At 44.4% G+C, this 26,801-nt stretch overlaps 1 protein-coding gene across 3 annotated transcripts in view; it reads right to left on the bottom strand.

The window, feature by feature from the left end:
• The window catches only part of LOC113906061 (aldehyde oxidase 2), a 77,840-nt gene that overhangs the window by 23,337 nt on the left and 27,702 nt on the right, over nucleotides 1-26,801 (bottom strand). For all 3 annotated transcript variants that reach the window (XM_027564071.1, XM_027564073.1, XM_027564074.1), the window contains exons 13-27: nucleotides 25,185-25,294; nucleotides 23,696-23,880; nucleotides 22,919-23,102; nucleotides 21,251-21,343; nucleotides 19,969-20,138; nucleotides 19,275-19,389; nucleotides 17,226-17,348; nucleotides 14,160-14,256; nucleotides 13,591-13,715; nucleotides 12,723-12,856; nucleotides 10,589-10,676; nucleotides 8,080-8,166; nucleotides 7,702-7,893; nucleotides 5,194-5,421; nucleotides 1,560-1,655 (exon numbers count right to left, since the gene is read on the bottom strand). In XM_027564071.1, coding sequence (XP_027419872.1) covers nucleotides 1,560-1,655; nucleotides 5,194-5,421; nucleotides 7,702-7,893; nucleotides 8,080-8,166; nucleotides 10,589-10,676; nucleotides 12,723-12,856; nucleotides 13,591-13,715; nucleotides 14,160-14,256; nucleotides 17,226-17,348; nucleotides 19,275-19,389; nucleotides 19,969-20,138; nucleotides 21,251-21,343; nucleotides 22,919-23,102; nucleotides 23,696-23,880; nucleotides 25,185-25,294 — 2,027 coding nt within the window. The remainder of the gene's footprint in view (nucleotides 1-1,559; nucleotides 1,656-5,193; nucleotides 5,422-7,701; nucleotides 7,894-8,079; nucleotides 8,167-10,588; nucleotides 10,677-12,722; nucleotides 12,857-13,590; nucleotides 13,716-14,159; nucleotides 14,257-17,225; nucleotides 17,349-19,274; nucleotides 19,390-19,968; nucleotides 20,139-21,250; nucleotides 21,344-22,918; nucleotides 23,103-23,695; nucleotides 23,881-25,184; nucleotides 25,295-26,801) is intronic.

Here is a 26,801-nt window from a genome sequence, read left to right as displayed (position 1 = left end):
TCTCATTCAGTTCCCCTCACAGTCTTTCACAGTCTTTCTATGATAATGGCCATGTTATTTCCAACCGTAGATGAGTTTCATCTTTGGCACAGAATTGCCCCTAACAACTCCTGGCCTAAGCACAGTGGCTAAGCAACCACAAGGGAAAAATAGTTCCTTTCTCCTGGCATCTACACAGCACCCCAGGAAAGGATGCTGATTAGATTTGCTCGGCCATGTCTTTTTCCCAGACCGATCTCTGCAGCCAGCAGGGTTCAGGAACCATGCCTGGCCAGACCAGGGGCCTATGTCTATATCTGTGGCAGGTGTTGAGGCAAGGAGGGGGATGAGATTAAAAGGTAACAGAATTGAGGTGTCCTTCAAAACTACATAGAGTTTGGGAGAGGTATTCCAAAGGAGCTGAGGGACTGAATGGTCAAAAGTTGCAGATGTGCACTATAACAATCTAGTAAATTATACATAAATCCCTATTAGCTCAGCTGGTAAAGAATCCGCCTGCAATGCACGAGACCCTGGTTCGATCCCCAGGTTAGAAAGATCTCCTGGAGAAAGGATAGGCTACCCACTCTAGTATTCTTGGGCTTCCCTGGTGACTCAGACAGTAAAGAATCTGCCTGCAATGCGGGACACCTGGGTTCTGAGTTCGATCCTTGAATAGGGAAGATCCTCTGGAGAAGGGAATAGCTACCCACTCCAGTATTCTTGCCTAGAAAATTCCAATGGACAGAGGAGCCTGGCATGCCACAGTCCATGGGATCGTGAAGAGTCTGAGACATGACTGACTGACTTTCAGTTTCACAGTTAAATTTATTCAATTTAAAGTATTATTTTTTCTTTCTTTTGGGGCTATGTCTTCCTACTTTGTATATATGTGTGTGTGTTACAAATCTTTTAAAAATTATAGGATGATGACAGTTGATGAACTATTTGTCCCTGATGGTCAAAACAATATATTAGCCACCCAATATTATTGTCCAGACTTTAAAAATTATACATACTGGTCTCAAAATAGAAAAGTTGAGAAACCTCCCACTCTGGATAAACCTGCATGTGTACCCACAACAGTGCTGTCAATTCAGTTCAGTCGCTCAGTCGTGTCCGACTCTTTGCGACCCCATGGACTGCAGCACGCCAGGCCTCCCTGTCCATCACCAACTCCTGGAGCTTGCTCAAACTCATGTCCATCGAGTCGGTGATGCCATCCAACCACCTCATCCTCTGTCATCCCCTTCTCCTCCTGCCATCAATCTTTCCCAGCATCAGGGTCTTTTCCAAGGAGTCAGTTCAGGTGGCCAAAGTACTGAGTGCTCTGCAGGCCCACCAATGGTGTTTTCACTAAGAACCACCTCCGTCCATAAACCCTGGCCAAGCTCCAGGAATGTTTGTACACGTGTTGATTTCTACCACCTCTGCCATTCTAGCTGGCATGTAAGAAGTTTTTCAACTTAATAGTCAAGATCTTAGGGTGCACGTACAGGGGGTTGTCATTAACTCTAAAATTAGTGCCAAAAGTCAGTCATGTCAACAGTGTATAGAGAGATGAATTTTATTTCCCTCACCTGCAGCATTTTGGTGTGAATACCTTGTCCCAGTTCGTTGCCTCCATGTGTGACCAATACAGACCCGTCAGTGTAAATATGAACCAGCGCAGCTGCCTAGAGAAACAACACAGAAGGTACAACTTAGTGCAAGTCAGCGTTTAGGGAGGTTCAGTGTCAGAACTGAGGTGGTGAGACGCCAAGCTCACAGAGTGGCGAGGGTCAGAGAGATAGCTTTCCTGGTAGGACACTGAAGTGCTAAAGTCGCCCATAAAGAACATTCCTACTGAGCCTGGTTTCAGTGGGAGCCCCTTTGGATACCTTGGGAGTTGTGAGTATTGGTTCCAACTATTTGAAAGCCTCTTCTCCACTTCGATTCTCTGGCTGACCACTCAGCCAGCTTCTGAAACATTGCAGGTTTGCACAGATTACGTGCCAACCTGTGCTCAGCTCGGTGTGTAGAGATGAATAAGATGTGGTTTTTCCTCAAGTAGCTCACAGTGTAGTGGGAGGACAGGCTGGAGAGTGAGTCATTGTGAGCAATGTTCTGTGAGATAATGGACATGGCAGAGGGGCCCTGGGAGAGCAGATCCAGATGCTTCTGTGGAGCCTGGGAACATGCTGTGCTCATACTCAGTCACTCAGTTGCAACCCTATGGACTGTAGCCTGCTGGCTCCTCTGTCCATGGGGTTCTCCAGGCAAGAATACTGGAGTGAGTTGCTATGCCCTCTTCCAGAGCCTCTTCCCCACCCAGGGATCTAACCTGCATCTTCTGTGGCTTCTGCATTGACAGGCAGATTCCTTACCACTGAGCCCGGGAAGGGTGCCCCTAAATGACCACTGAATGGAATCAGAGGGAAGAGGGGTTCACCACTGGGTAAGGTGGGCAAAAGATCCCCACTGTGTGTCAGGGAAAACTGGCTCCTGACTACAGTATGAGGACCTTTGGGATTTGGTCTCTAGAACTTTCCCAGATTCAGCTCTGTCTTTTCCCTCCTTGTCTCCAAGCCTGACAACTGCTCCTTGCCGACCTGTGTTCTTGCTGATGTGGTTCTCTCTTCCTGGCCTCTTCCCTGGCCTTCAGACCTCCGGCCTGTTCTGTGAAAATGTCCCTGAACCCTTCTTATTCCCCCTGGGAAGGATCAGTCACCCCTCCTTGGCACTTCCTCTTATGGGGGTGCACTGGGTTGAATAGTGTCCCTGCCTATACCCCCAATTCATGTCCACCTGGAACCTCAGAATGTAACCTTGTTTGGAAACAGAGTCTGTAAAGGTGTAATTAGTCAAGATGAGGTCATACTGGATTAGAAAATGAAAAAAAGGTGAAAGTGTTAGTCACTCAGTTATGTCCAACTCTTTGCAACTCCGTGGACTGTAGCCTGCCAGGCCCCTCTGTCCATGGAATTCTCCAGGCAAGAATATTGGAGTGGGTAGCCATTCCCTTCTCCAGGGGAATCTTCCCCACCCAGGGATTGAAACTAAGCTTCCCACATGGCAGGCAGATTCTTTACTGTCTGAGCCACTACAGACACCCATTCTGGATGAGGGTGGACCCTACATTCATTGAGTAGTGTCCTCATAAGAAGGTCACGTGAAGATGGAGGCAGAGACTGGAGTTCTGCAGCCACAAGCCAAGAAACTCCAGGAACCCCCAGAAGCTGGAGGAGGCAAGAAAGGAGTCTTCCCTGGAGCCTTCAGAAGGCCTTGCTGACACCTGGAGTTTGCAGTTCTAGCCCCTAGAACTGAGAGAACAAACGTGTCATTTTAAGCCACCAAGCTCGTGGTTCTTTGTTACAGCAGCCATGGGAAATGAACACTAGCATGACAGGCTCTTCTCTGAGTGTCTCTCAGAGGAGGGAGCCCTGGTCTGGCTCATCTCCGAGTGCTGTAGAGAACTCTGAGCAGGTCTGAATCACAGAGACACTAAATGTGTATTTGTTAAACTGGACGAATGGAAATGTGGCATTTTCCTTTCCAGGAGGAGGAGGAATTGGGACTTTAATCTGTTCATGTCTGGAGATGCCCAGAGGCCCAGGGTGGCTTGGAGCAGCTCCAGAGCACTGAAGCTTGTGGGTGCTAATAATAGTACTTATTCACTGTGGGCCCATTGACTCTGAGGACAGTGCTTCTCATACCTAATTGAGAGAGTGAGTGTTCCAGCTTTGTGAGTCATCAGCTGACCTGGAATAACACACTTCAACTCCCAAGCAGATGATTCTCGGGTGCCTCAATTTAGAACTCTGTGGGGAAGCTGGAGGCCTTTCAAATGGAGACAGTCAGTGCTTGATTGAAAGCTGGTTTTTTTTGTAGCAAGATGAGAAATTTGCTCACATGGATGATGGTAGAGAGTAGGATATGGGGGCCATACAAGTGAGAGGAGATGTAGTATAATAAAAAATAAATATGAAGCACAAGGATATATTATACAATACGGGGAGTATAGCCAATATTTTATAGTAACTATAAATGGAGTGTAACCTTTCATATTGTGAATCATTATACTGTATACCTGTTAAGTATTGTGCAGCAACTATACTTAAATAATAATCCCCTTTTCCCCAATAATAAAATATAAAAATAATAAAATAAAAAAAAATAAAAAATAATAATCCCCCTTTCCCCAAAACTGTAGTCTTTGGCCCTGGTTCTTGGTACAGAACTCTTAAAACCCTTGGAATTTATTGTCTTCTATATGCTCATGGGATGGTTCATGGAGGGAATCTAAATAATTTCAAAATGGGTGCTCATTACTACAAAAATCAACCACACACAGTCAGAAGATGCTCTCAGCCTTGTCTCCCAGTCTCCAGGGAGGGGAGAGCAACTGGAGATTGAGATCAGCCACCAATGGTCAATAATGTAATCAACCATACCTATATAATGAATCCATTACCCTTCCTTGTCAAATGTCAGTGCTCTGGGAGCTTCTGGGTTGGTGAACACATTCATAAGCTGGAGGGGGCATGCCTGGACAGAGAGAGTATGTACGCTTGGCCCTTGATCTTCGGGGTCTGTGCTAACTCTGGGTAGTTAGTGCCAGAACTGAATTGCTGGACACCCAGTTGGTGTCGGGGAATTGATGGAGAAAAGACAACACTTGGTGTCAGAGAGGAAAACCATACTGGCAGCTATCTGGGATCGTTTATGCTCCATTGATTGATACAGTCCAGACTTGTAGATGTAACAGTTAGCCTCCTCCTGCCTCTTTGGACCTTGTGGGCTCCTGTACCCCTTTTAAAAAGTACAAATTTATTTTTTGGCTGCTGGGCATATGGTATCTTAGTTCCCCCACTGGGGATCAAACCTGGACCCCCTGCATTGGAAGCACAGAGTCTTAACCACCAGATTACAGGAATCACTTAGCCACAGGAAGTTCCTACTCCTGTTTCCTATTTGAATAGTGGGGGTTCAGTGGGGCCACTGCCCCATCTCGGCAGTTTTGCTGCTGTGGCTCTCATGCTTGCGGCTGCTGTTTTCTGCCATTGAGGTGTTTTTCTACCGTGCTGTGTTGAAAGTGCTTGCAGGTGGGGGACTGCTTACTTCTCCCAGGTGCTGGGGGAGGGGCTCAGTGGCCCAGGGAAATGTGACGCTCTCCCCAAGTCAGAGCCAAGTGTGTCCAACAGGAGGGTTACCACCCACACATACAAGCTTCACCTGATGATAGCTTGTTGCAGCAAAGCCGACTGAAAATTTCATGGGAATCACCGCAATGCCTCTTTTCTTCCAGTAGTTCTTCTTATTGAACTCTTCCACTTGCTTTCTTCTGTTGTGAAAGGAAGACGCGTCCAGACATTCGTTCCAACATCTTATCAGGCTCTCAGGGTTGAATGCTTGTTTGTAGATGGTTTTATCAACTGTTCGGTACATGTTTTTCTCCCTAATCTGAAGTGAGTGAGAAATGGAATCATTAGCGGAGAAGGCAATGGCACCCTACTCCAGTACTCTTGCCTGGAGAATCCCATGGACAGAGGCGCCTGATAGGCTGCAGTCCATGGGGTCACTAGGAGTCAGACACCACTGAGCAACTTCACTTTCACTTTCATGCATTGGAGAAGGAAATGGCAACCCACTCCAGTGTTCTTGCCTGGAGAATCCCAGGGACGGGGGAGCCTGGTGGGCTGCTGTCTCTGGGGTCGCACAGAGTCGGACACGACTGAAGCGACTTAGCAGCAGCAGTTATGATAAGACAGAAAGTGATTGTGAAATAGAGATTTGAAAAGCCTCCCCATTAAAGCACTTCGGTGGGGGGAGAAGACAGGATTTTTGTTTCTTTTTCTTTGAGCTCAGTCTTTGTTTTTATAGAAATAATGAAGCATGATTTCTTTTCTTCAAGGCATCAATCAGGGTTTCTGTCTCCTTAAAGTGGAGAGTAGAGGTAGTGACTGATCTGTGAAGGGCAGTGGGATGAAGGGGCTGGAGGAGGAAGAGTATCCTTTTTTTTCACAGTTCAAAGGGTGGAGAAGAGTTAGTAGACAGTATGTTAAAGCAAGGATTTATTGTCATAACGAAGACTTGTTTTGCTAGAGAGGGAGAACAGTGCACCTACTGACAAATAGCAGATCTTTTCTAAGCCTTCCAATTGCCTTTGGAATGTGTGGTCAAATCTTTAAAAAATGTATTTAAATATGGGTGTGTCATGTCCTGGAAACTTGCAACATCTGACAAAGAAGCAGGGGAGCCCACTGAGATATGCTCAAGGTTTTTCATCATCCCCAATCACTCTAATGATAAAGGAGTTACGACTAATAGCAGTTACACTGGAATACTACCGGTTTATAGAAACAAATATTTTCATGAATGCTAACTCATTTAATTCTTGTGGGAGCTCTGTGAGGTCATATTGTCCTCATTTTGTAGATAAAGAAATGGAGCCACAATGAAGCTGCCTCTCATTGTTCAAGTGTTCCACTGGCCCAGATGACCTTTCATTCTCTGTGCTATTATTCTTCAAGGCCACCCCAGTGTCATCTTCTCCAGGAAGTTCTGCTCCATACCCCTCCACCAAGCCAGTGTGACGTTTGTCTCCTTTGTATCCACAGAACACTTTATGTGACTTCTCTTGGGATAACCATCATCTCTCTTGTTCAATATTTAGGCATTCCACTGTGCATAAGAAGTACCCCCAACAATTACAATTCACAGACCTGGTGGTCCTCCCTGTTGCATTTAAAGACAAAGAGGTTCAAAGCCATGGAGAGCCTTGCTGCAGCAGAGGGTCTCTATTGGGGGATACAGGGGATAGAAGTGGAAAAAGTAGGCTGGGATTTGCTTGGAATGCGTGAGGAGTTGGAAAAGTATTATCAACAATTATCTCACTTGTCAGTGGCTGCCTCTCTTTGGTCTGGCATATTGTACATATTATGAACACTTTAGGATCTTGCACAAAATAGTATTTTTGGAGGGCATTCTTTTGGCAGTATCTCTCAAAAGTTTTCAAGTGCACCAGCAATTCCACTTCTCTAAGTTTATTGTACAGATATACACAATGAGGCAAAGATATAACCTTGGTACATTTGTACCAGTACCAATTAAATAGCAAAAATGGTTAAGAAACTGAATATGTACCAATAGTGCAGTGTCTAAATAAATTTAGATACATAATAGTACTATTCAGTCACGAAAAGGAATGAAGTAGTTCATTCTACTAGCATGGGAAGATGGCCAGGCGTACTGTCAAGTAGAAAAGGTAAGGGGCAGAATTCTGTGTTTATTATAGTCTCATTTTGAAAATAAGCATATAAGTGTAGCTATCCATCATATGTTAATGTTTATGTATGTAGAAATACAGATGGGTGGGTAAACAGAGAAAGAGCTAGGACAGTAAACACAGAATTGTTAACAATGGTCACCCTCAACCAATAGGGATGGGGATAAAAAAGAAGGATGTTTACTTTTCACTTTAATAACTTCAGTATGGCTTGAATTTTAAAAAGAGTAATTCCTTTTGTACAAATTAAAACAAGAAAGGAAGGAAATAAATTGTTGCAAAAAGAGGAAGGCCAATATGTGGAGGTGAACTCTTTTAGATAGCCCTTAATTTACCTTGAGTTCTGAGCCAGGTCTAATTTGTGTGGCTCTTCCGGGGTATTTCCTTGGGTAGCTGGTTTCCTACCTCATCTGATTCTTCAATAGCCTTGGTTATGACTTCGATTTCTACCTTACCTTTTCTGGCGGAAGGCCACATTTGGCTGCCACAGCTGTGATGCATGATTCTGTTACCAGGGTTCCTTGGGGGAAGCCAAATCCTCGAAAGGCCGTGTTGGATGGTAAATTTGTCAGGCATGCACGGCCCCGGAACCTGAGGTTGCGGATTTTATATGCATTTTCCAGCTTCAGGATAAGAAATTCTGTTACCTAAAGTAAAAGGAGATATTTACATATTCCGGACAACATTTTTTCCTTGTCTCTAAAAGTCAGTTACAGTGTTGAACTGCTTGTGGAACGAGGTAAGTATTTGAAGAAACTGCTCCACAAAGACTCATATAGAAATTCTGCATTCTGTTCACAAACCAGGACAGTCCTGGTTTCTGATATACGTACCAGCTCTGAGTCATCCAACGTGCACCCTCCGTTAATGAAGCACTCGATGTCTAGAGCTTTGATTCGCCCGTTGTTCATGAATCCCACCTGTCACCAAATGATGGACATTTTACGATATGTTTGGAATTTAGTGCTAAGTTTGCTCCTCCATGGGCAGGACTGAAGACAGGCCACTCCCATTTGCTCTGTGGTGGACTACGTCTGGATAGTCTCTCGTTTTTCAGTGCTTGGCAGACAAAGACCTCCTCTGACCTGAATTTTGCTGAGCCCTTTTCTTTCACCGTGTAATTTTCTGGTTTCACAGTCAGTATGGAATTCTAAAATCCTTGCTTGTCTCCCAGCACTTAATTGCTACCCGCTTCTTCCTTGTTCTTGGAAGATTCTTCTCACTTTTTACTGATTTTCCTTCTAATTTAGTCTTTGGTTTTCCGCCTTGTGGAAAAGTCTCTGGGATTCCAGAGTGTGTCGGAAGGAATAGAAGTGCCTCTTGTTATGAGAAAGCCTTGGAGATTGCGGAATGGACACAGGAGGGACTGCCCTCATCTTACTGAACTGGTGAAGCACTTTGTCACTCTGGAAAGATGGCATGAATATGAGCTGCTGTTACTACCAGGACTCACTGAGTGCACCTCGTATTTTTCTGAAGTTGCCACTCCCTTCCTCCCACCTAGACCATTTTGTTTGCACAGCCCAGAATGAAAAGAAAAATTACCACTTCCTAATGTAGTTCCACCAAGAAAGAATTGGCCGTGGTTCCTTTGCCTTTTTGAAAACAGGGATAAATACGTCGATGGAACCATTTACCTATATGGGGCCACTTACATATTCATACTACAAGGGAAATTTTGGATAACAAATCAGAGAAGTTAGGAAATGGAGCAAAGTGTACAAGTTCAGAATTTATGGTAATTTTGACAAATGCTAGGCTGAAGTTTTCATGAAGGAAGGCTTGCTAAGCAAAGCAGTACCATAAGTGAGGGAGCAGAGGGATTCTGAAACTGTTCAGTATAAACTTTTCAAGGATTTTGGAAGGGCCTATGCACACATAGTCATCTATTATGCTAGTCTATGAATAGTTCTGAATAACCAAGCAAAACTTTGAGGATACATACACATACACATTATAATATTGGAAGCAAAATTATATTTAAAAATAAAACTTTTTTTCAAAAAGTCTGTTTTTTAAAATTATATTTTATATTACTATAATTACCAAAATATTTATAGTCTAGAACCCTCTTAATAAGTACTAGTACTAAAACAGTCTCATAACTATGGTATAATTGAAGCCTGATTTATAATCCAGCCCAAACCAAAGAACTCAACAGCTACCATAACACCAACTCCCACAATCCCAGAGGGTGCCTTCACATTGCTCTTGGGCCTAGAGGATAATAAGAGTTGTGAGTATTCATTTATTTTTTATTTGAAGGTGAAAAAAAAGGTTTAATGGCCAACTATGGTCTTTTCCTCTCTAATTATAAAAATTACTAATATCAGTGGAAGAAATAAAATTGTGCTGTGCTATGGAAAGCTGTGGTTTAGTCACAGGGAATAGAATAATTTAGTAATCTAAAGCAACAACAGAATCAGACAGAAAAATCTAGCTACGTGTATGCTGTGTGTGCTAAGTTGCTTCAGTTGTGTCTAACTCTTCGTGAAACTACAGACTATAGCCTGCCAGACTCCTCTGTTCACAGGATTCTCCAGGCAAGAATACTGGAATGGTTTGCCATGCTCTCTTTCAGGGGATCTTCCTGACCCAGCAATTGAACCTGTGTCTCCTATGTCTCCTGCAATGGCAGGTGGGTTCTTTACCACTAGCACCATCTGGGAAGCCCATGTGTATGCCATAAGCAATTCCCAAATAAAGCATGTTTGATATGGGAACAATTACATTAGATCTGTCCTAACAACTCAGCTACAAATTTGAAGTATTGTTGTCAACCAGATCCCAGCAATTATTTATCACAGTGTTTGTGCTATAGTTGCACAAAAATACAAAGGATGTAATTTGAGACAATTTTAAATTATTTCACTAGTTAGTGGATTCTTTTTCCTATTTGAAAAGAGCTTTTTGTGACACTCATAACCATTTGGTGGGACCACTTGTAAAAAATGATTTTGCAGTTAAATTGGTCAAATTATCTCCAAACATCTGTATTGTAAAATAATATTTTTATCATCAAGAAGCTTTGGTATAACAAATGTCTGAAGTTTTATTTATTTATTTTTTGTCTTTGAGGAATCACTAACATAAATCCTGTTCCTTAAATAGTGTTTTTATCATTATTGGAAACTGTATTTTTTATCATTTAGCTTCTTCATAATTTTATAATAGATTTACTAAAAGCTCCTCACAAAACGTTATGAGTATTCAAATACACATTTTAATATTGTAGATGTTAAGATGATTGTTTTTAGAATTTGGCAAAATAAAAATAATAGGAAAGGGTAAAACCATTCAAATAAAATGAGGTACTTTAGTATTTTCCTCTTTAATACTTACTTTATATTTTCCAAATAATGGGTGTCTTCCCCCAGTTATTAACATATCATCTTCACGATCAAGAACAAGACGGATGGGGTGACCAGTTCTAAAGAAAACAAATTTTAGATTCGTCTTCCATCCCACCCATCCATTCATCCATCTACTCATCTACCATCCACCTACATATTTATCCATTCTCTCATTTAACTATCTACCCTCCCATCTATCCACCCTCCCACTCATATGTACAAGCATTCATTTAACCATCCACCCATCACTTATATATTCACTGAGTGCATACGGTGTGCTAGGCACTGATACGAATTGATGTATGACCAAATCACTATTACCTCTATGTTCTAGAACTCAGTGTTTGGAGATCTAGCCAAAAAAGATTAATGTCACATGTCAGTTAACTTGTGTTCTTATGCTTCCAATGTGACTCTCACCCAGATCTATTCTTTTTTCATATCCCTGCCACTAGTTACCGGAGAAGGCAATGGCACCCCACTCCAGTACTCTTGCCTGGAAAATCCCATGGACGGAGGAGCCTGGTGGGCTGCCATCCATGGGGTCGCTAAGAGTTGGACACAACTGAGCGACTTAGCAGCAGCAGCCACTAGTTACAAAGGAGAAAGAGTGTGAACATCTAGATCAAACTTAACAACACAACTGGAAAAACAAGAAGCACACAGCCTAGGAAGTCTGGGTTAGAATCTTCACTTTCAGTCATAAATCCTACTGTGTTGGCTAATTTGGGCTCTTGGGTAGCTAGGAGGTTCAGGCTTTCTGTTTACCTTGGCAGAGGTTCCCAGATTTTGAAGTGCAGAAGAATCATCTGGAGTGCTGGTGGATTCTGCAGCATCTGGGCCTAAGTGCAGATTCCTGGGCCTTACCACTAGGATTTGGGTGGGAGTGGCTCTAGACTCAACCTCTTTCTCAGTGATTCTGATGCAGGGGTCTTCAGGTACATGTTGAAAACCCACGATTCTACCAGAATTTCCTTTTTTCTTTAATGGTGAGGACCACCTGGAGCATCAGTGAAATGTAGTTTCCAGTATATCCCCCGGTCATCCTGATTCACTGGGTCTGGGGTGGGGAAGCAGGACTTTCTATGAACTTGGGAGACTCTTATTATCAATAGGTTGGGAACACTGCTCTGGGAAGTACTTAATGCACAGCAGGTATTGTAACTTAAGGCAATGGTTCTCGTACTTGGATGCACAGTGGAATTACCGGGGAATTTTTAAAATAGACTGATGCCAGGGTCAATGAGGGGTAGCCTAGGTATTGGGATTTAAATGCTCCCTAGATGATTCTAACATACAGTCATGTTTGAGAAGCCTTAAATGCACAAAGCCTGGTGGGAATACAATGAATTAATTATTCCTTGCTGAGTCCTTGGTGGGTGTGAATCGAGTTTCATTATGAAAAAACTGGGGATGCGATTCAGATTCTGCCTTCTCCCCACCTGTCATTGCAAAATGAGGCACATGTCTGAGTGCTTTGGGACCTCTGAATTACATGGAAACTGTCAAGGGAAGCGGGACCTTTGAAATTTGCAGGACAGTTGGGGCTTTGACATAGTAAAACAAGACAAGACAGCCATAAAAATGAACAAGGAATAGAAAAGTCAGCATGTGAACAGCATGAACAGTGCAGGAGCAAGACTTCTGGCTGGGGTTAGACCAGGAGCTCTGTTTGAGGATGTCTTGTGTCCACTGAACATCCATTGAATGAGCGTCCTCCCAGGAGCAGGAGACTTTTCTTTCTCACCCTGCTTTGTCTTCAGCTGGTGGTAGAAAGGAAAAGTGGGGGAGCAGCCTCTCCCTTGGCACTCCACTTGGGCAGGTGACTTGCCCCACCCCTAAATGGGTCATCTTCCATGAAGCTCAAGGATGGGGCAGTGTCAGCTCTGGAGGTGTTCAACTAATAGTACCACTTTTCCTTTATAGAGCAAATTAGCCTATTCAAACTTCTAAGTGCATTTGACTTTTTCAATAACTTTAGGAGGGTGGATAAAAGAGACAAGAGGCTGAGGTGCCCAAGGATACTCAGCTGGTGATGACAGCAGCCCAGGTGACCCTCGGGCTGCCGATATGCCCTCAGCTCTGTGCATTTCACGCCCTCCCATGTCCCTAGGTGCACTTACTTGAGAGCACCCACAGCTGCAATAGCCCCGAAGACAGCCGGTCTTCCTATCTTCCCGCCAAAACCTCCACCCACTCGCTTTACATGACAGGTGATCCTGTTGATGGGGATGTTTAAAGTGGAGGACACTGTTTTCTGTAAAAGGTAGGTAATGGGAAAGTTTTACAAGGGTAAAGTGGTAAAGAAGGTTTTTGCTTCCTAAAACACAACAGCAAAATTCATCCACCCCTACTGTTAGTAAAAACAAAGAAATAAACAGCTGAGACAGTCTGAATCTTTCAGCGTTCTACTGAGTTCATTAATGTTGCTAATCTCCATAAAACAAACTTTCCAGCAGAAAAGTGGTCTTTTCCAAAAGGGAAACTGTCAGAGTCCTGGATTCCTGTCAAAACCTGGATCCTAGCCAAATGCTTACACCTAAAGTCCCAGTAAGATGAAAACCTGCAAACTCCTGACAATTTATTAAACAGGAAGAAATGTTTGCAACTAAAACCCGGAACACTTTATGACTGGGGAAATGATACTGTGTTATGAAGTGCTGTGTTTACTCCAAAGGTTGCCTGTAGTGATTATTTTAGGGAAAAATCAAGTACAGAAATAATTGTGTCATCCAATCACTGTCACATTTAAGCATGAAGCCAGTGAATGTTCACTTTAAATTGAAAATGGTTGTGGCTGTTCTTTCATTTACTTGACAAGACCGGAAAACATAAAAAATGGTTCCAGGGTCTTAGTTGCTCTGCTGATGTGTAATACTTAGATTCTAAGACTCTGCAGGTAAAATGGCAGCCGTTGTGAGGCTGTGAAGGCTGAAGGCCATGAGGGAACTGGAAAGTTGGGGAGGAGGTGGGGCAGATCCTGGACCTCACCTGCACGTGGGCTGGATCCTGTGTTGACACATAAATGTCCAGTTCTTTGTCCTCTGTCTTTGGAATAACAAGCACTCTCTGTGTTTCCATGTAAAAATGCTCCTGTCCTCCGACATGGACCTCTCCTGTTAAGGGCAAGTAAAGGAAAGTGCCTGAAGGTGTGTTCTGGTTGGGGAATTCAAAAGCAAGTGAGACATGGACTGGCTGGCTGGATTTGTCCTGATTGAGAAACTGATGGATCAGGTGTTTTGTCCTGTGACAACTGAGGTCATCTGTTTCAGAGACTGCGGTTCTGGATAAGAAGTTGAAAATCTCTGCTTTTGTTCTTCATTCTGTCCTTGACTAATCAAAGTCTTAGGAATTTTTTATTTATTCTATTGCTCCCTACCTGCCCCCCTCCCCAACCCCAAGCAACACATGCACAATTTGAAAGGAAGCGAGAGAGGAGAACTTTGGTAAAATGCCACGACTTTAGGGGGTGGTCTTTCTGAAAGGAAATCACATGCTCTCCAGTCTGTTTCAGAAGAGAATTGCACAAATATTCTAGGAAACAATCCTGAGTCACTCACCTTCAACAATTTGATCAACTTTTTCAAATGCCTCCTCGATGTTTCCTTGTTCAAGTTTTTTTTCAGGGCACAGGAATGAGTTGTGTTTTATGGCATCCTGAGTGACAGGAAGAAAAAAAAGCTAATTCTTTTTGTCGTTTTCTTCCACTGGCAAATTTTTCTTACTCAAAAGCCGGCAAACTCCGACAATCGCCATCTGCTAGGACACGTGAAAGGAGTCAGGCCAGCAAAGGAGTGTGTCCTTGAGTAGCAGACTCCCCGCAGAGCCGAGATGCCATAGAAAATGCCTTCTCAGTTGCAGAGAAAACCAGCAAGGGTTAGAGAGACATTATGATTTGAGATCTGGGGATACTATGATGGTCCAGGATAATAACTACTCATTTCTCCATTTCAATGTGGATGTCCAGGGCGCAGGTGATAGATCCAAATGCAGTAAGAGTGAGGCTCAGGGCCCTCCCCTTTTCCCCACTTCATGAATAAAAATACTTGTGTCAGACTTCATGTTGAAGGGGAGGACTCAAGTCCTAATGCACCTCTGGGGCAAGAAAACCCAACAGAGATATGGTAGGCAGTTTGTTCATTTCTTTGTGTATTTGGCATATCTCATAAGGGCTTCCTAGCCCTTTATGCTAGGGTTTTTTTTGGCAACAATATTATGAACTGACTGACACATGAATACTGGAAGCCATCCTGTCCTGCTGTTCTGTGGGTTGATCTATGGCAGTTGATTCTTGCTTAACCTTTATTTCCTTTTTTAAAAAAATTTAATTTACTTTGTTCAACGTAAGCACAAATATGTCTATTTGTCAAGAGTATAGTGTTGAAGATCAACCCCCCACTAAAGAAACAAAATGCAAAGCAACTTCTCCCCCCTCCAGAAAACAGTTTTCCTCAAATTACTCACTAATTTAATAACAGAATTTTCCAAATGTTAAGAAATCTAGGATTATTACCCTGTAATGATAACACCTAATAACCTTTAGATACAGGTGTTTTCCATATTTCACAAGGACACCTGACTCTTGTGTTCTTACTCCCTAATGATCTCAAGTCCGTGGCCTTTTTTGTTAATGACAATGTGAATAGTGAAAGCAGCTAATATTTATTGAGTGCATGCTTTGTGTCAAACACTGTACAATAGTGTATTTACATGTATTCTCACATGAATTCTATTATTCTCTCCACTTTCCAGATGAAGAAGCTGGGCTTAAGGAGGTTAAAATAACTTTCCCAAAGTCATGCTTCAAATAAGTGATGGAGGCAGTTTTCAAGCCTGGCTGTTTTCAGAAACATCTTGCCTAATAATAAATGCTTGATTTCTCAAAGCAGTAGAAAATGAAGAATATAGCTGAAGTTTTCACTTTTTTGCTATACCAAGATCTCAGTATGTCAATCTAGTATGTGTGGAAGTATGTTTATTGTCATCTGTAAATATGTCCTAAGTTAGTATAATCTTATTATAATATATGCTATGTTTATATATAATATATGCTATAACTAGGTGCTAGCCACTGTTCTACATGCTTTCTGAATATTAACTCATTTAGTCTTACAACCTGATGAGGCAGGTTTTATTACTGTTCTCTTCTTTTTACAAAGGAGGAAACTATGGCACAGATATGTTAAGAAACTTGTCCAAGGTCACATAGCTAAGAAGTGGTGCAGCCAAGATTCAAGCCTGGCAGTTTGAATCACAGTTCTAGAACCAGTGTTTTTAGACAGAACTCTATATTGCTTCTTATATATATAGTCATGTGAATGAATGAATGGATGAATGAGCATTGGTATATATGACTGTTCTTTTACCTACTTTTCTTCACAGAAGAACTCTTTTTACTGATGGTGGAGAGTCCTATTCTGAGGGAACCCTAGATCTCTAAGTGTTCTGAGCTCCAGGATATTTCATGAGGATATCCTTTGGGTGCCATTTCCCCTCTTGAGGAAATGGGATTGGAATTGATATTTCAAAAACCCTTGTTAGGATCCTAGTACAACTCTAGAAAGGGGTGTGAGCCAAGAACAATGGCCTGAACTTCTTGCAAACTTGACAAAATGGGAATTTGGAATAGAGTTGATTTAATTTAGAAAGAACTAGAAACATGACCTTTTTAACACTCTGAATATTGAGCAAGTTGTACCTTTTAGGGACATTTTTAAAATGTTCAAATGGTTCACTAGGGCCTTTGAAAAAATTTTATTTCTTTCACAAGCAAAAATTAAGTACTCTTTTTTTTTCTATTTAATTGATATGAACTTATCTTTCATTGAATTAGAGCACACAAATGCCATAAATCTACATCTGATTTTTCTAATCTAAATTCATTATTTTTTGCTGGAAGTTGCATTTGTTTTCCATCATCTAGAACCAGAAGCGAGAATGGAAATTTCTATGGAATTCTATCATGAAGGTCCCACTGCTTTGGGGCTCCGTTTTGAAAAGATTATTACTCCCAATATCCATTCCCACCACTTTCCTCAAGTAATAGAACCCCCAGTTTCTAGTGAATACCTGGCCACCTAGAATAAAATGTATGTTTCCCAGACCCCCTTTCTAGGAGTATTGGTGTGGTACATGACTAGGTTCTAACCAAGGAGATGTAGAAAGATTATGTGCAGCTTCTGGAAAGTGTCTTTAAGGGGAGGGGATATACTCTTCATCATTGCCGCATTCTCTCTGCTGACAGAAGTGTGGACTCAAAGGTCAGTGTTCAGTAACTGTTGTGGACCGAAGTGTGATCTAGAGAATGGAAACCACGCAGGACAGAGCGACTATTAATAGATATAAGGAGCCCAGACCCTGACACTTAGAGTCACATGTAAGTTTGAAACTGACCATTTCTAGACTTTTTTGAATGTGCAGGACAAAGAAACTTCTATTTTTTTCCTGTTTCTTGGAACCAAAGCTAATTTTAATTCATGCAAGTAATGCCTTCCAGAAAAGTTGATTTTTCCAGAGTAAACCAGCGATGAAAAAGTAGTAGAACCCTGAATAAGTCTCACATTAAGAAGTTTACAAGGGACTTCTGATTCTACAACCTTATAGGAGAGCCCAGGCACTCTGCTTACCTTGATGGTGAAGATTATGGGCTCCAGCTCTTCATAAGTTATCTTTATCTTTTCAATAGCACGTTTTGCCTGTACATCTGTTTCTGCAACCACAGCACAGATGATCTGGCCCACGCAGAGTACCTGCAAAAAGTATAGGCATGAAGCCGGGGGGAAATTCTGGGTAAAAGTACTATCAGTCCAAACTTACCAGTGGCTGGTGCCTTAGTTACCATTATTGACCAAGAGTAACCAGACTGGAGTCACATCATGTGCTTGGCTAAAAAAAAATTCTTTAAACTTTTAATTTAAAAGTTAATTTAAATCATACATATGGTTTCATTAGCCATTTTACTCAATTGAATGTAAGCCTCAGAGTGGATGTGAATTTGGCTGGGACCGGAATTTGCTATGTCCTCTGTTGAGGGTGATTCATTCATGTGGGATGCCTTCATGGAGTCATTTTAAAGATAAGGGGAGTATATTTTGAACACTATGATTCCTGTGCCTCCCTCTACAGCCCCCAAACTGAAGCACTGACCCCCAGTGGGACTGTATTTGTAGATAAGGCCTTCAAAGAGGTAATGAAGGTGAAATGAGGTCCTAAGGTTGGAGCTCTAATTCAGTGTGACTGGTGTCCTTATAAGAAGACATAGGGGGAGAAAAGGGAATTCCCTCATGGTCCAGTGATTAGGACTTCACGCTTCCACTGCAGGGTCACGGGTTCCATCCCTGGTGGGGAAACTAAAATCCTGGATGCCATGAGGCGTGGCCAAAAAAAAAGAGGTAGAAACACCAGGGAGGCTTATACACAGAGAAGAGGCCGTCTCCTATGAGGACACAGGAGAAGGGAGCCATCTTCAAACCGGCAAGAATGACCTCAGGATAAACCTGCCAACACCTTGATCTTAGACTTCTAGCCTCTAGTAATTGTGAGAAAATACATTTTTGCTTTATAAGCTACCCATTATGTGGTATTTTGTTTTGGCAGCCTGAGAAGATAACATAGCTCCTAAGCAATAGCCAACTTCCTCATCTGGAGTTCAACCGAAAGAACAGTGGTTTATTTCATGGCTGGAGGAGAAACAGCCTGAAATGTGACAATAGTAGCTAACATCTACTGAGAGCCTTCACATGCCAAGCAATGCTGTAAACACTTCACATGTATCAGCTCATTTAAATTGCATAACAACACAATGAGTTGGGTTCCTCTGATTATTCCCATTTTACAGGTGATGATATTTTACAGGTTTCAAGACACCATTTCACAGGTGATGATACAGAGTGGCAGAGTGAGACCATGAACCAAGATAGTTTGGCTCCAAAAGCAAGTGCCCAGTGAATGATGGTAGAATTGAATTAAAGGTCAGGAATGATATGAGCAACTTTATTAAAAATGGAATATATGAAGGTCAGTGGGAGGTGGTAGGGAGAGGGTTGGTCCAGGAAGGAAGAGAGTTCAATGTAAATAATGGAGACTGGCTGTATATTGTATTCTCCTTTCTAGATTTTTTTCAAGGATTTTCCATCCTGATACATGCCAGTTCTTGCATTTATTCTTCAAATAAGAGTAAACTGACTCAACAGTACACAGTGGGAAAATGAGTATTTGTTGTTTTTCTGTAATAAATTTCCTTTTTGCAATGTTATTTCCTGATTCCAGAAGAGTAGGTCTATAAAGGCACTGAAAAGTGAAAGCGTGTCTGCTCAGTCGTGTCTGACTCTTTGTGACCAGGTCTATAGCCTGTAAGGCTCCTCTGTCCATGGGATTTTCTAGGCAAGAATACTGGAGTAGGTAGTCATTCCCTTCTCCAGGGGATCTTCCCAATCCAGGAACAGAACCCAGGTCTCCCTCATTGCAGGCAGATTCTTTACCCTTTGAGCCACCAGGGAAGCCCCACACAGAAGCATTAGAAGAGAGAGAGAGAAGCATTAGAGAGAAGCTGGAAGAACTGGCTTTCTGGCCCCTAGTGGCAGAGAGGGCTGGGAGGGCATGGAAAGCTGCCTGGAGGTGGTACCTTGGTGATCATCTGCGCCAAGTCACATGAGACAGCACGCTCTGTACCTCACCTCATCTACGGCCAACAGTTTGTCATCTTCGGTGCCATTGGTGCCTGGAATGTCCTTCGCTGTTATCACATCAACCACCCCAGGTATTTCAAGGGCCTCGGACAAATCAATTGATCTGAAAAAAGAGATATATTTGAGAAGTAGAAACCAGCAAGCTTTGAGGGAGGGAGGGATAGACCATGGATGAAAGTCAAAATATATGACAACTGGACTATAGGCCCTGACCAATCAGAGCTGAGCTGCCAGAGAGCAGGGTCCAGGAGCCTCCCTGCTGGGCCAGGGATAACACTGTAGTTGCTGGAAGGGGAGAGGAGGGGGGTGGCCATCGTGTCTGTGGCAAGGGGCATCCTAAGGAAGTTTAGGACAGTGGCCATTTACCATTCAGCAATAACCTAGTTCAGGGTTTTATCACCAGCTGCATATTAGCCCTACTCAGAGTTACTCCTCTGAGCCATGCCTGAGGCTGCAGCAGGGAGATGAAAGCAAGAGCCCATAATTGTGAGTTTTTTTCTCCCTTTCATGATGATCATTTCTAGTGACATTCCTTTCCTCGTCTTAGGGCTGGTGACCTTTTAAACATTCTTTCCATTAGGTTCTTTGGGTTTATGACATTTCAAAAGAGCGGTCACATTGCTTCAGGGAATCCCCAAGTGTGCTTTAGAAAGAGTTTTTGGAAAGCTTTTCGTTTACTTACATGATTTTTGCATAGGCTCTGGTACTGGTCACTAAAGCCATGCAGAGTTCTTTATCCACCATGGGGATGTCATCACAAAACTCGGCCTCCCCGGTGGCGTGTTTGAGACCCGATAGGTGCATGACAGGGCGTCCGACTGGATCTTGGAGGGGCTGGTGAGAATCCACACTCTACAGAGAAAGACAAGAGCTTCCCTGGGAAACTTCCATCTTCAGAAGTGGCCTGGCCAATTGCCAACACTCCTGATTCAGGGTTGAGAAATCAGATGGTCACTCTCAGTCAACAAACACTGGAGTGGGTCAGATGAGCATGAGAGTTTAATGATGTAACTTGATTGGGGAGCTGTCATTTCAGCTCTGTGGCTATGCTTTAGATGGGGCCAATGTTTTAGCAAAATTGTGAAGTCAGTGAAGGGACACCCTGGCTTCTCCTTTTGGCGTCTTCTTTTCCCGAGTGGTGGCCCATATCCCTGACTTCTGGAATTCAGGGGTCTCCCTGTCCTGCTTTCTTACCTTTTTAAGGAGCAGCCTGTTTACACATAAAGCCATCATGATGATGAGGCTTGGAGTGATATAATTCCTGAGAGCGGGGCACCAAAATCTAAGCCAAAACCTGCTTATTGACAGGAGCAGGGCCTCTGGTGGGGGGGCTGGGGGGGCCAATGGCAATGGAGCCCATCCAGATCTGGTCTAAGCTGCCTTCTCTGCCCTTGCGAGTGGCAACAAAATATCCCTGGGAGTGTAGTAAGTGGAGGAAGTGTTTATTCTGGAACTCTTCTACCGGAAGATGTGTGTGGAGTATGGAGATTGGGTGGTGGGAGGGCTTGTGCTCCAGTGGAAAATTATAGATACTTTCTCCATTGTTCTTGGAGAGAAGGGATTCAGTTGCTTGCAGGCTCTCATTTTGCTGACTGGAGGTTAAGCATTTGCAATCAGGGGCTGGAGACTGACCCTTGCTACTCTCCTGCTCTGTCCTTACCCCACGCCCAGCCAAGCTACTCTTCAAACATTTGCCCAAAGAACGGCAGTTGGAAGAGACTCTCAGTTATTAGTTGGATGGTCAAGCTGCTTCAGATGACTTTGGCCTGAGGGCATCCAGCTTCAGTAGCTTGGGTCTGATCTTAGATCCAGGCTCTTCCTGCATAGGCCTGAAACAAAGGGCCAATGTCCTGGCAAAACTCAGAAAGTCAGAAGGGAAATGTGCAACTCTGAAGTGCTTGCTTGTTCACACAGCTATCACTGTCTCGTAGTTTCTCGGTTTCCATTAGATTAAACTCACTGACCTGGTACCTTTGGACTCCCTGGGGAACCGTGCCCGGGAAGTCTTCTAGAGCGCTCAGGAATCGGTCTGAAATTTCAGGATAACGGCGGCTGTTCTGAGAGATGATTCAAAACAATAAAGATAAGCTGATTAGTCTATGATTCAACTGGGCTTTGATTTCTGTGAAAAGGATTTGGCGAAGGTCACCGAGAAACCATGAGTTCAGTTAGCAGGGATGATGCAAATTCACAACGCCTCCCAGACTCTCGCTTTGGCAAATGCTCCTTGCCCTCCCTCCCTTTCCACACTAGGAGGACCTGGACAGACTGGTTGAATCTGATCCTGGAGCCAAGCTAGCCCAAGGAGGGAGAGGCCCTCTGGCAGCAAGCTGGGCAGAGGCAGCAGGAGAATCAAGAAAACTAGGGGCTGGGGGAGCCATTCTAGAATGAGCTGGGGTGGTTCACTGCCCACACAAAACTCAAATTTAATTATTTTCCTCAGCTTTTCTGGGAGAGCAGTAAGACTGGGAAGGCTCTTTGGGTGTCACTGAAACATATCTAGTGTCTTGATTCGGAAATTCAAGGGTGGCAAGAGTTATTCAAGTAAATGTGGTTTGTGAGGGTCTTCGTCTTTCTTTCTTTCATTCCCCAACCAGGGATTGAACCCGTGTGCCCTGCAGAGGAAGTGTGGAGTCTTAACCATTGGATCACCAGGGAAGTCCTGTGAGAGTCTTCATCTGAATGAATAAAACCCAGACAGTTTAGGAACACGGGGCTGTTGGGGTGGGGTGTGGTTGGGGAACACGGGTGCAAGGTAGGGTGAGAGTTCTAGTCATAGTCTGGGGAGGAAAGATGGATTGAGCGGGGAAGAGAGAGAAAGAGAGAAAAAATGTTCTGTTTTGGTAACTTATTCCCGAAGTTCATAATCAGAAATTCTGAGAAGAAGCTACTTATATATTAGCATACAGGTGGTGCTCATGGTAAAGAACCCACCTGCCAACAGAGGAGACAAAAGAAACAGGGGTTCAGTCCCTGGATCAGGAAGATCCCTTGAAGGAGGGCATGGCAACCCACTCCAGTATTCCTGATATGGACAGAGGAGCCTAGGGGACTACTGTCCGTGGGGTTGCAAAGAGTCGGATGTGACTGAAGCAACTTAGCATGCACTCATAAATGTTTTGATTTTTTGAAAAATAAAATTTTATTTAACATTTCATATTGAATATAAAATCCCAAAATAGGCAAAACTAATCTACAGTGTCATTAAGCAGATCAGGGTTGCCTGGGGGCAGGGATGAGAGTGTTGAGAGCAGAGGGGCAAAAGGGCACTTTTGGGGATGATGGAAATACTTTTGTTTGAAGTGGTGGTTGCACTGGTTTACACATTTGCCGAAACCCTCTGAGTTTAAATAATAGGTGTATTTTGTTCTATGTAATTATACTTCAACAGAGTTGATTTTAAAAGAAAAACAATTGCACACGGAAGCAGGGGTCCCATCATGTTTCCCTGCTCAGGGCACTTGGTAAGCATCTGTGCACCAAAGACAGTCTGGCATCCTGAGCCTCACCCCACAGTAACCCTGAAGGGCTGAACCCAGGAAGAAGGAAAAGCTGGAACTGATAGTTTGCAAAAGGAGCGAGGAAGGTGGGAGCTTATGCTGCCAGGAGCCCATAAAAGCCAGAGCACTTACAGGCACAGGGAACGGCTTTATGAGCTTCTTCAGTTCCTGCAGAACTTGTAGGTAGAACTTGAAGAAGAAGCTGACTACCAGAGTCCTCTTGAATTCCACCCTCCCACCTGGAGCCCAGCCTGGGAGGGAGACTTCGTCCAGGAGCCGCCTGCAAGCTTCATCCAGCATCAGCTCATCCCACTGCCTGGGAGGGTTGGGGGCAGGAAGGAACCAGTGAGAAAAGGCAGTCTCCATGACCAGAGGTCTCTGTGACTAGGGGCCTGTGCTAGATGGTTCAAAGACCCCCAGGGTCTCACTTTACGAGTTGGATGGAAACTTAGAAATCACTTAAATAAGCTGTTCAGGGAAACCGAGGCCTGGGAGGCTGCACTAAGTAGCCTGGACATGCTAGAACCCAGGCATTAAATAAAGAGACCACCATGGCCAATCCCATGGTGAACTGAACAGGACTCAGACTTGGACACTGCCTTTGCTGAGAAGGAAACAGAGTGCCCCTGAGCAGCGGGAGCGATGGGGAGCGCTTGGAAGCTGCCTGGTGTGGGTTTGCCAGAGCATTGATGTGCATAGGAGCACCGGAGCTGAACACTTTCCTGGGCCATTTTCATTGTACACCTCACCCAAAGGGTGGTGCCTTATTAATCAAAGTCAAATGAGGTTAGAGTCATTTAGCAAAATTACAGAAAGAACAAGCAACGATTCTACATATAAGAGTTTCCATCTTTCCACTTTTTTTTAAATGTCAAGCTTCACCATCAGGGTACAGGGTGTGTCGCTTACCTCCCTAGGAGCTGCTGGCAGGACTTATGTGCACTGACTGTGGCAGCCCCGACCCCTCCATAGGTGATGCTCAGGTCCTTGATGATGTCTGTGCCCTCTTTGAAGAGGACTCGCATGCCGGCATTCACGTCGGGCAAGGCGTTTTGCTGGCACTGAGCCTGTCGGAAGGCTGACACGAATTCCCACTGTGGAGACAAAGACCATTTGGAGTTATTTGATATGTCAGAACTAAGAGCGAGCTTTCTGCTTCTTGGTGCCACTAATTAATCACTTAGACTCAATCAAAAGGGACGCAAAGGACACTTGGGACAATTTGGCTGCCTCTTTGTTCAAAGCGACTCTCAGTTAACAGGGTCACTGTGCGCTTTCCCGCTGGGGCCGGGATGTCTTTGCAAGGGATCCCTGTGTCATTTCCCCATGCTCTTATTTCCAGGTGCCATTTAGGCTAGTCCCCAGACCCTTTGTCCCCCATGAGGATGGAGGATCCCTCCAACACAGGTGTTTGGAAGGTGATTTGCTTAAAGTGTGAAAGAGATCCACTGGATTTCTTGCTTTGTAGATACTATCTCTTTTTCATTCTGTAAAGTTCATAAAGGTGCTGAATAGAACTTTCCAACAGTGGACTAGGGAATTTTCTAGCAGGGACAAGAGTCAGAAGGGTGATGGCTCCCCCCATGATCCTTGGCACCAGGACCACTGGTGCGGTGACTAAGTTAACAGAGATGGCCGCTGCCTTGCATGTGTTTCCATGTTTTTGGCCACCGGGGGCACTGTGTTTGGGTCGGCCTGTTTTTCTGTCTGGGTCTCTTACACTGATCCACACTGGACTGGGAACACACTTCAGAGTTTCCATTCCCAAGGAAAAAATAAATGAAGACCATACTTGGCTGAAAGCATGACTTAATATGAGACTTCCTGCATGACCCTGCTGGCTTTGGATCTCTCTGTGTATCTGTTGTGTTGCCCCTCTTGGGAAGACTGGTCTCTCAGATTCAGGTACACTTTGGGGGAGAAGCACCAGGAACAGGGAGTGAGGACAGAGGGTCCCCTCTGTAGCCGGCTGCGTGGCCATGTCTCCCCCAGAGATCATGTGTTAGGCGCTCCTGGTCTTCTGAACTGTTGGGGGTTAGCTCGAGTGGGCAGTCAGGAGGCCTAGCCCCAGCCTCTATCTCCTTGTGGGTCAGGCAGAGAAGCTCATTCCATAGCCAAAGAACTTTAATTTCCGCCTCCCAGATCTTGGACACGAGCGGGTGTGTGCGCATGACCGCAGGTTGGGCAGGCCCCACCCCACAGCTGAAACAACAACCCCAGCTCCATGCCTCCCAGAGCTGCTGGCCCGAGGGCGGCTGCGGGCCTTGGTGCCACGCCAGGCCACGAAGGACAGGAAACAGGTTTTCGGGGCAGACTTATTTTCCTTCCATCTGTTTTGAAACATCTAAAGATGACTGAACTCAGTTATAGAAAGAGAAAAACAACTCTCAAGTCTTACCTTTTGAGAGTGAGGAATATACACAGACTCCAAAATTTCTTCCGGCTTCAGGTCTGCACTTGCCAACCCAGCAAGAAAATGTTCACTTAGAGGAATCCGCCGTGTGCCTTCTGTTGAAGAAAATGACATTTCTGCACAGTTGCAACAAGGAATGCGAGATTATTCTATACTCTTAAATGTCAGCAGTGGAGAAGAAAAGGTCACCTTCCTCGCATGGAGCAGAGTGGGGGTCTGAGTGTGGTGGACCAGCCCCCAACCCGTCCTCCTCACAGGGAAGGGTGGTGGCAGCTTTGTGACATTTACTTTTTTGTTTGGTCGCTCCGTGGATCTTGTGGGATCTTAGTTCCCTGACCAGGGCTTAAACCCAGACCCCAGCACTGGAAGTACCAAGTCCTAACTCATGGACTGCTAGGGAATCCCTAGGACATGTACTCTTGTTAGCACACATGCTGTGTGAACTGGGCCTCTTCCTGTCCCCAAGGCCTACCAGACCTGTTTTCATCTTTCAGCAGAGACTGTTGAACTAAATCTAACTTGTTCAATACTATGATCAATGTTAGGGCATAGCTTAAGCTAAGGTTTGTTTCCACTATTAACAGAGCTCAGATTATTGGATTTGCTTTTTGTTCTTGCTGCTGCCGTTGGCTTCTAAACTGGATTATTGTTATTTAGTTGCCGAGCCATGTCCAACTCTTCTGCAACCCTGTGGACTGTAGCCCGGGCTTCCCTGGTAGCTCAGCTGGCAAAGAATCTGCCTGCAATGGGGGAGACCTGGGTTTGATCCCTGGGGTGGGAAGATCCCTTGGAGGAGGCCATGGCAATCCACTCCAATATTCTTGTCTGGAGAAACCCCATGGATAGAGGAGCCTTGCGGGCTACAGCCCACGGGGTCACAAGGAGTTGGACACAACTCAGCGATTAAGCACAGTGCAGGACTGTAAGCCTGACAGGCTCCTCTGTCCATAGGATTTTCCAGGCAAGGATACTGGAGTGGGTTGCCATTTCCTCCTTCAGGGTATCTTCCCAACCCAGGGATGGAACCCAAGTCTTCTGCATTGGCAGGCGGATTCTTTACCAGTGGACTCCCGGGAAGCTCTCTAAGCTGGATACCCATATCTTTAAAGCAATGTGAACAATTTACAAAACCTCCTTTCAGCCCCATTGTCACTACATGGTGGCGATAGTTAGAGCAGTCCCCTCTGGCTTTAAAAGTGGCTGTGGCTCCACGGGAAATGTGTGAGGAGACTGCAGCCCAGCAAATCTAACGTGTGTTCAGGTCCAGGAACAGCAGTGAGATGCTGATTGGAAGGTAGGTGTGGCCGAGACAGAGGAAGGTGGACCCCAGAGGGGCTCTTGTGTACCTGGGCCTCCCTCTTCGGGTGCCAGCTAGCTACTGGCCTCATTGGAGCTGGGCTGAGTGCAGATTGGAGGTGGCTTTGGCAGAGCTGGGAAAACAGAGACCTTGAGTCAAAGGTGACGACCAACATCCCAGCAGAGGAACACAGCTAGCACCGCTAGTCCTGAAGTAGAAGGCCCTGTGTCGGGGCCAGGCCGTCTTTGCTCTCCTGACGCCCCAGAGCCTTGGCATCCTCTCCCTTAGTCTTCAGGGTTCAAGAT

Source organism: Bos indicus x Bos taurus, chromosome 2, assembly GCF_003369695.1.
Source record: "Bos indicus x Bos taurus breed Angus x Brahman F1 hybrid chromosome 2, Bos_hybrid_MaternalHap_v2.0, whole genome shotgun sequence".
NCBI classification, from domain to species: domain Eukaryota; kingdom Metazoa; phylum Chordata; class Mammalia; order Artiodactyla; family Bovidae; genus Bos; species Bos indicus x Bos taurus.
This window is presented reverse-complemented; position numbering and strand designations above follow the sequence as displayed.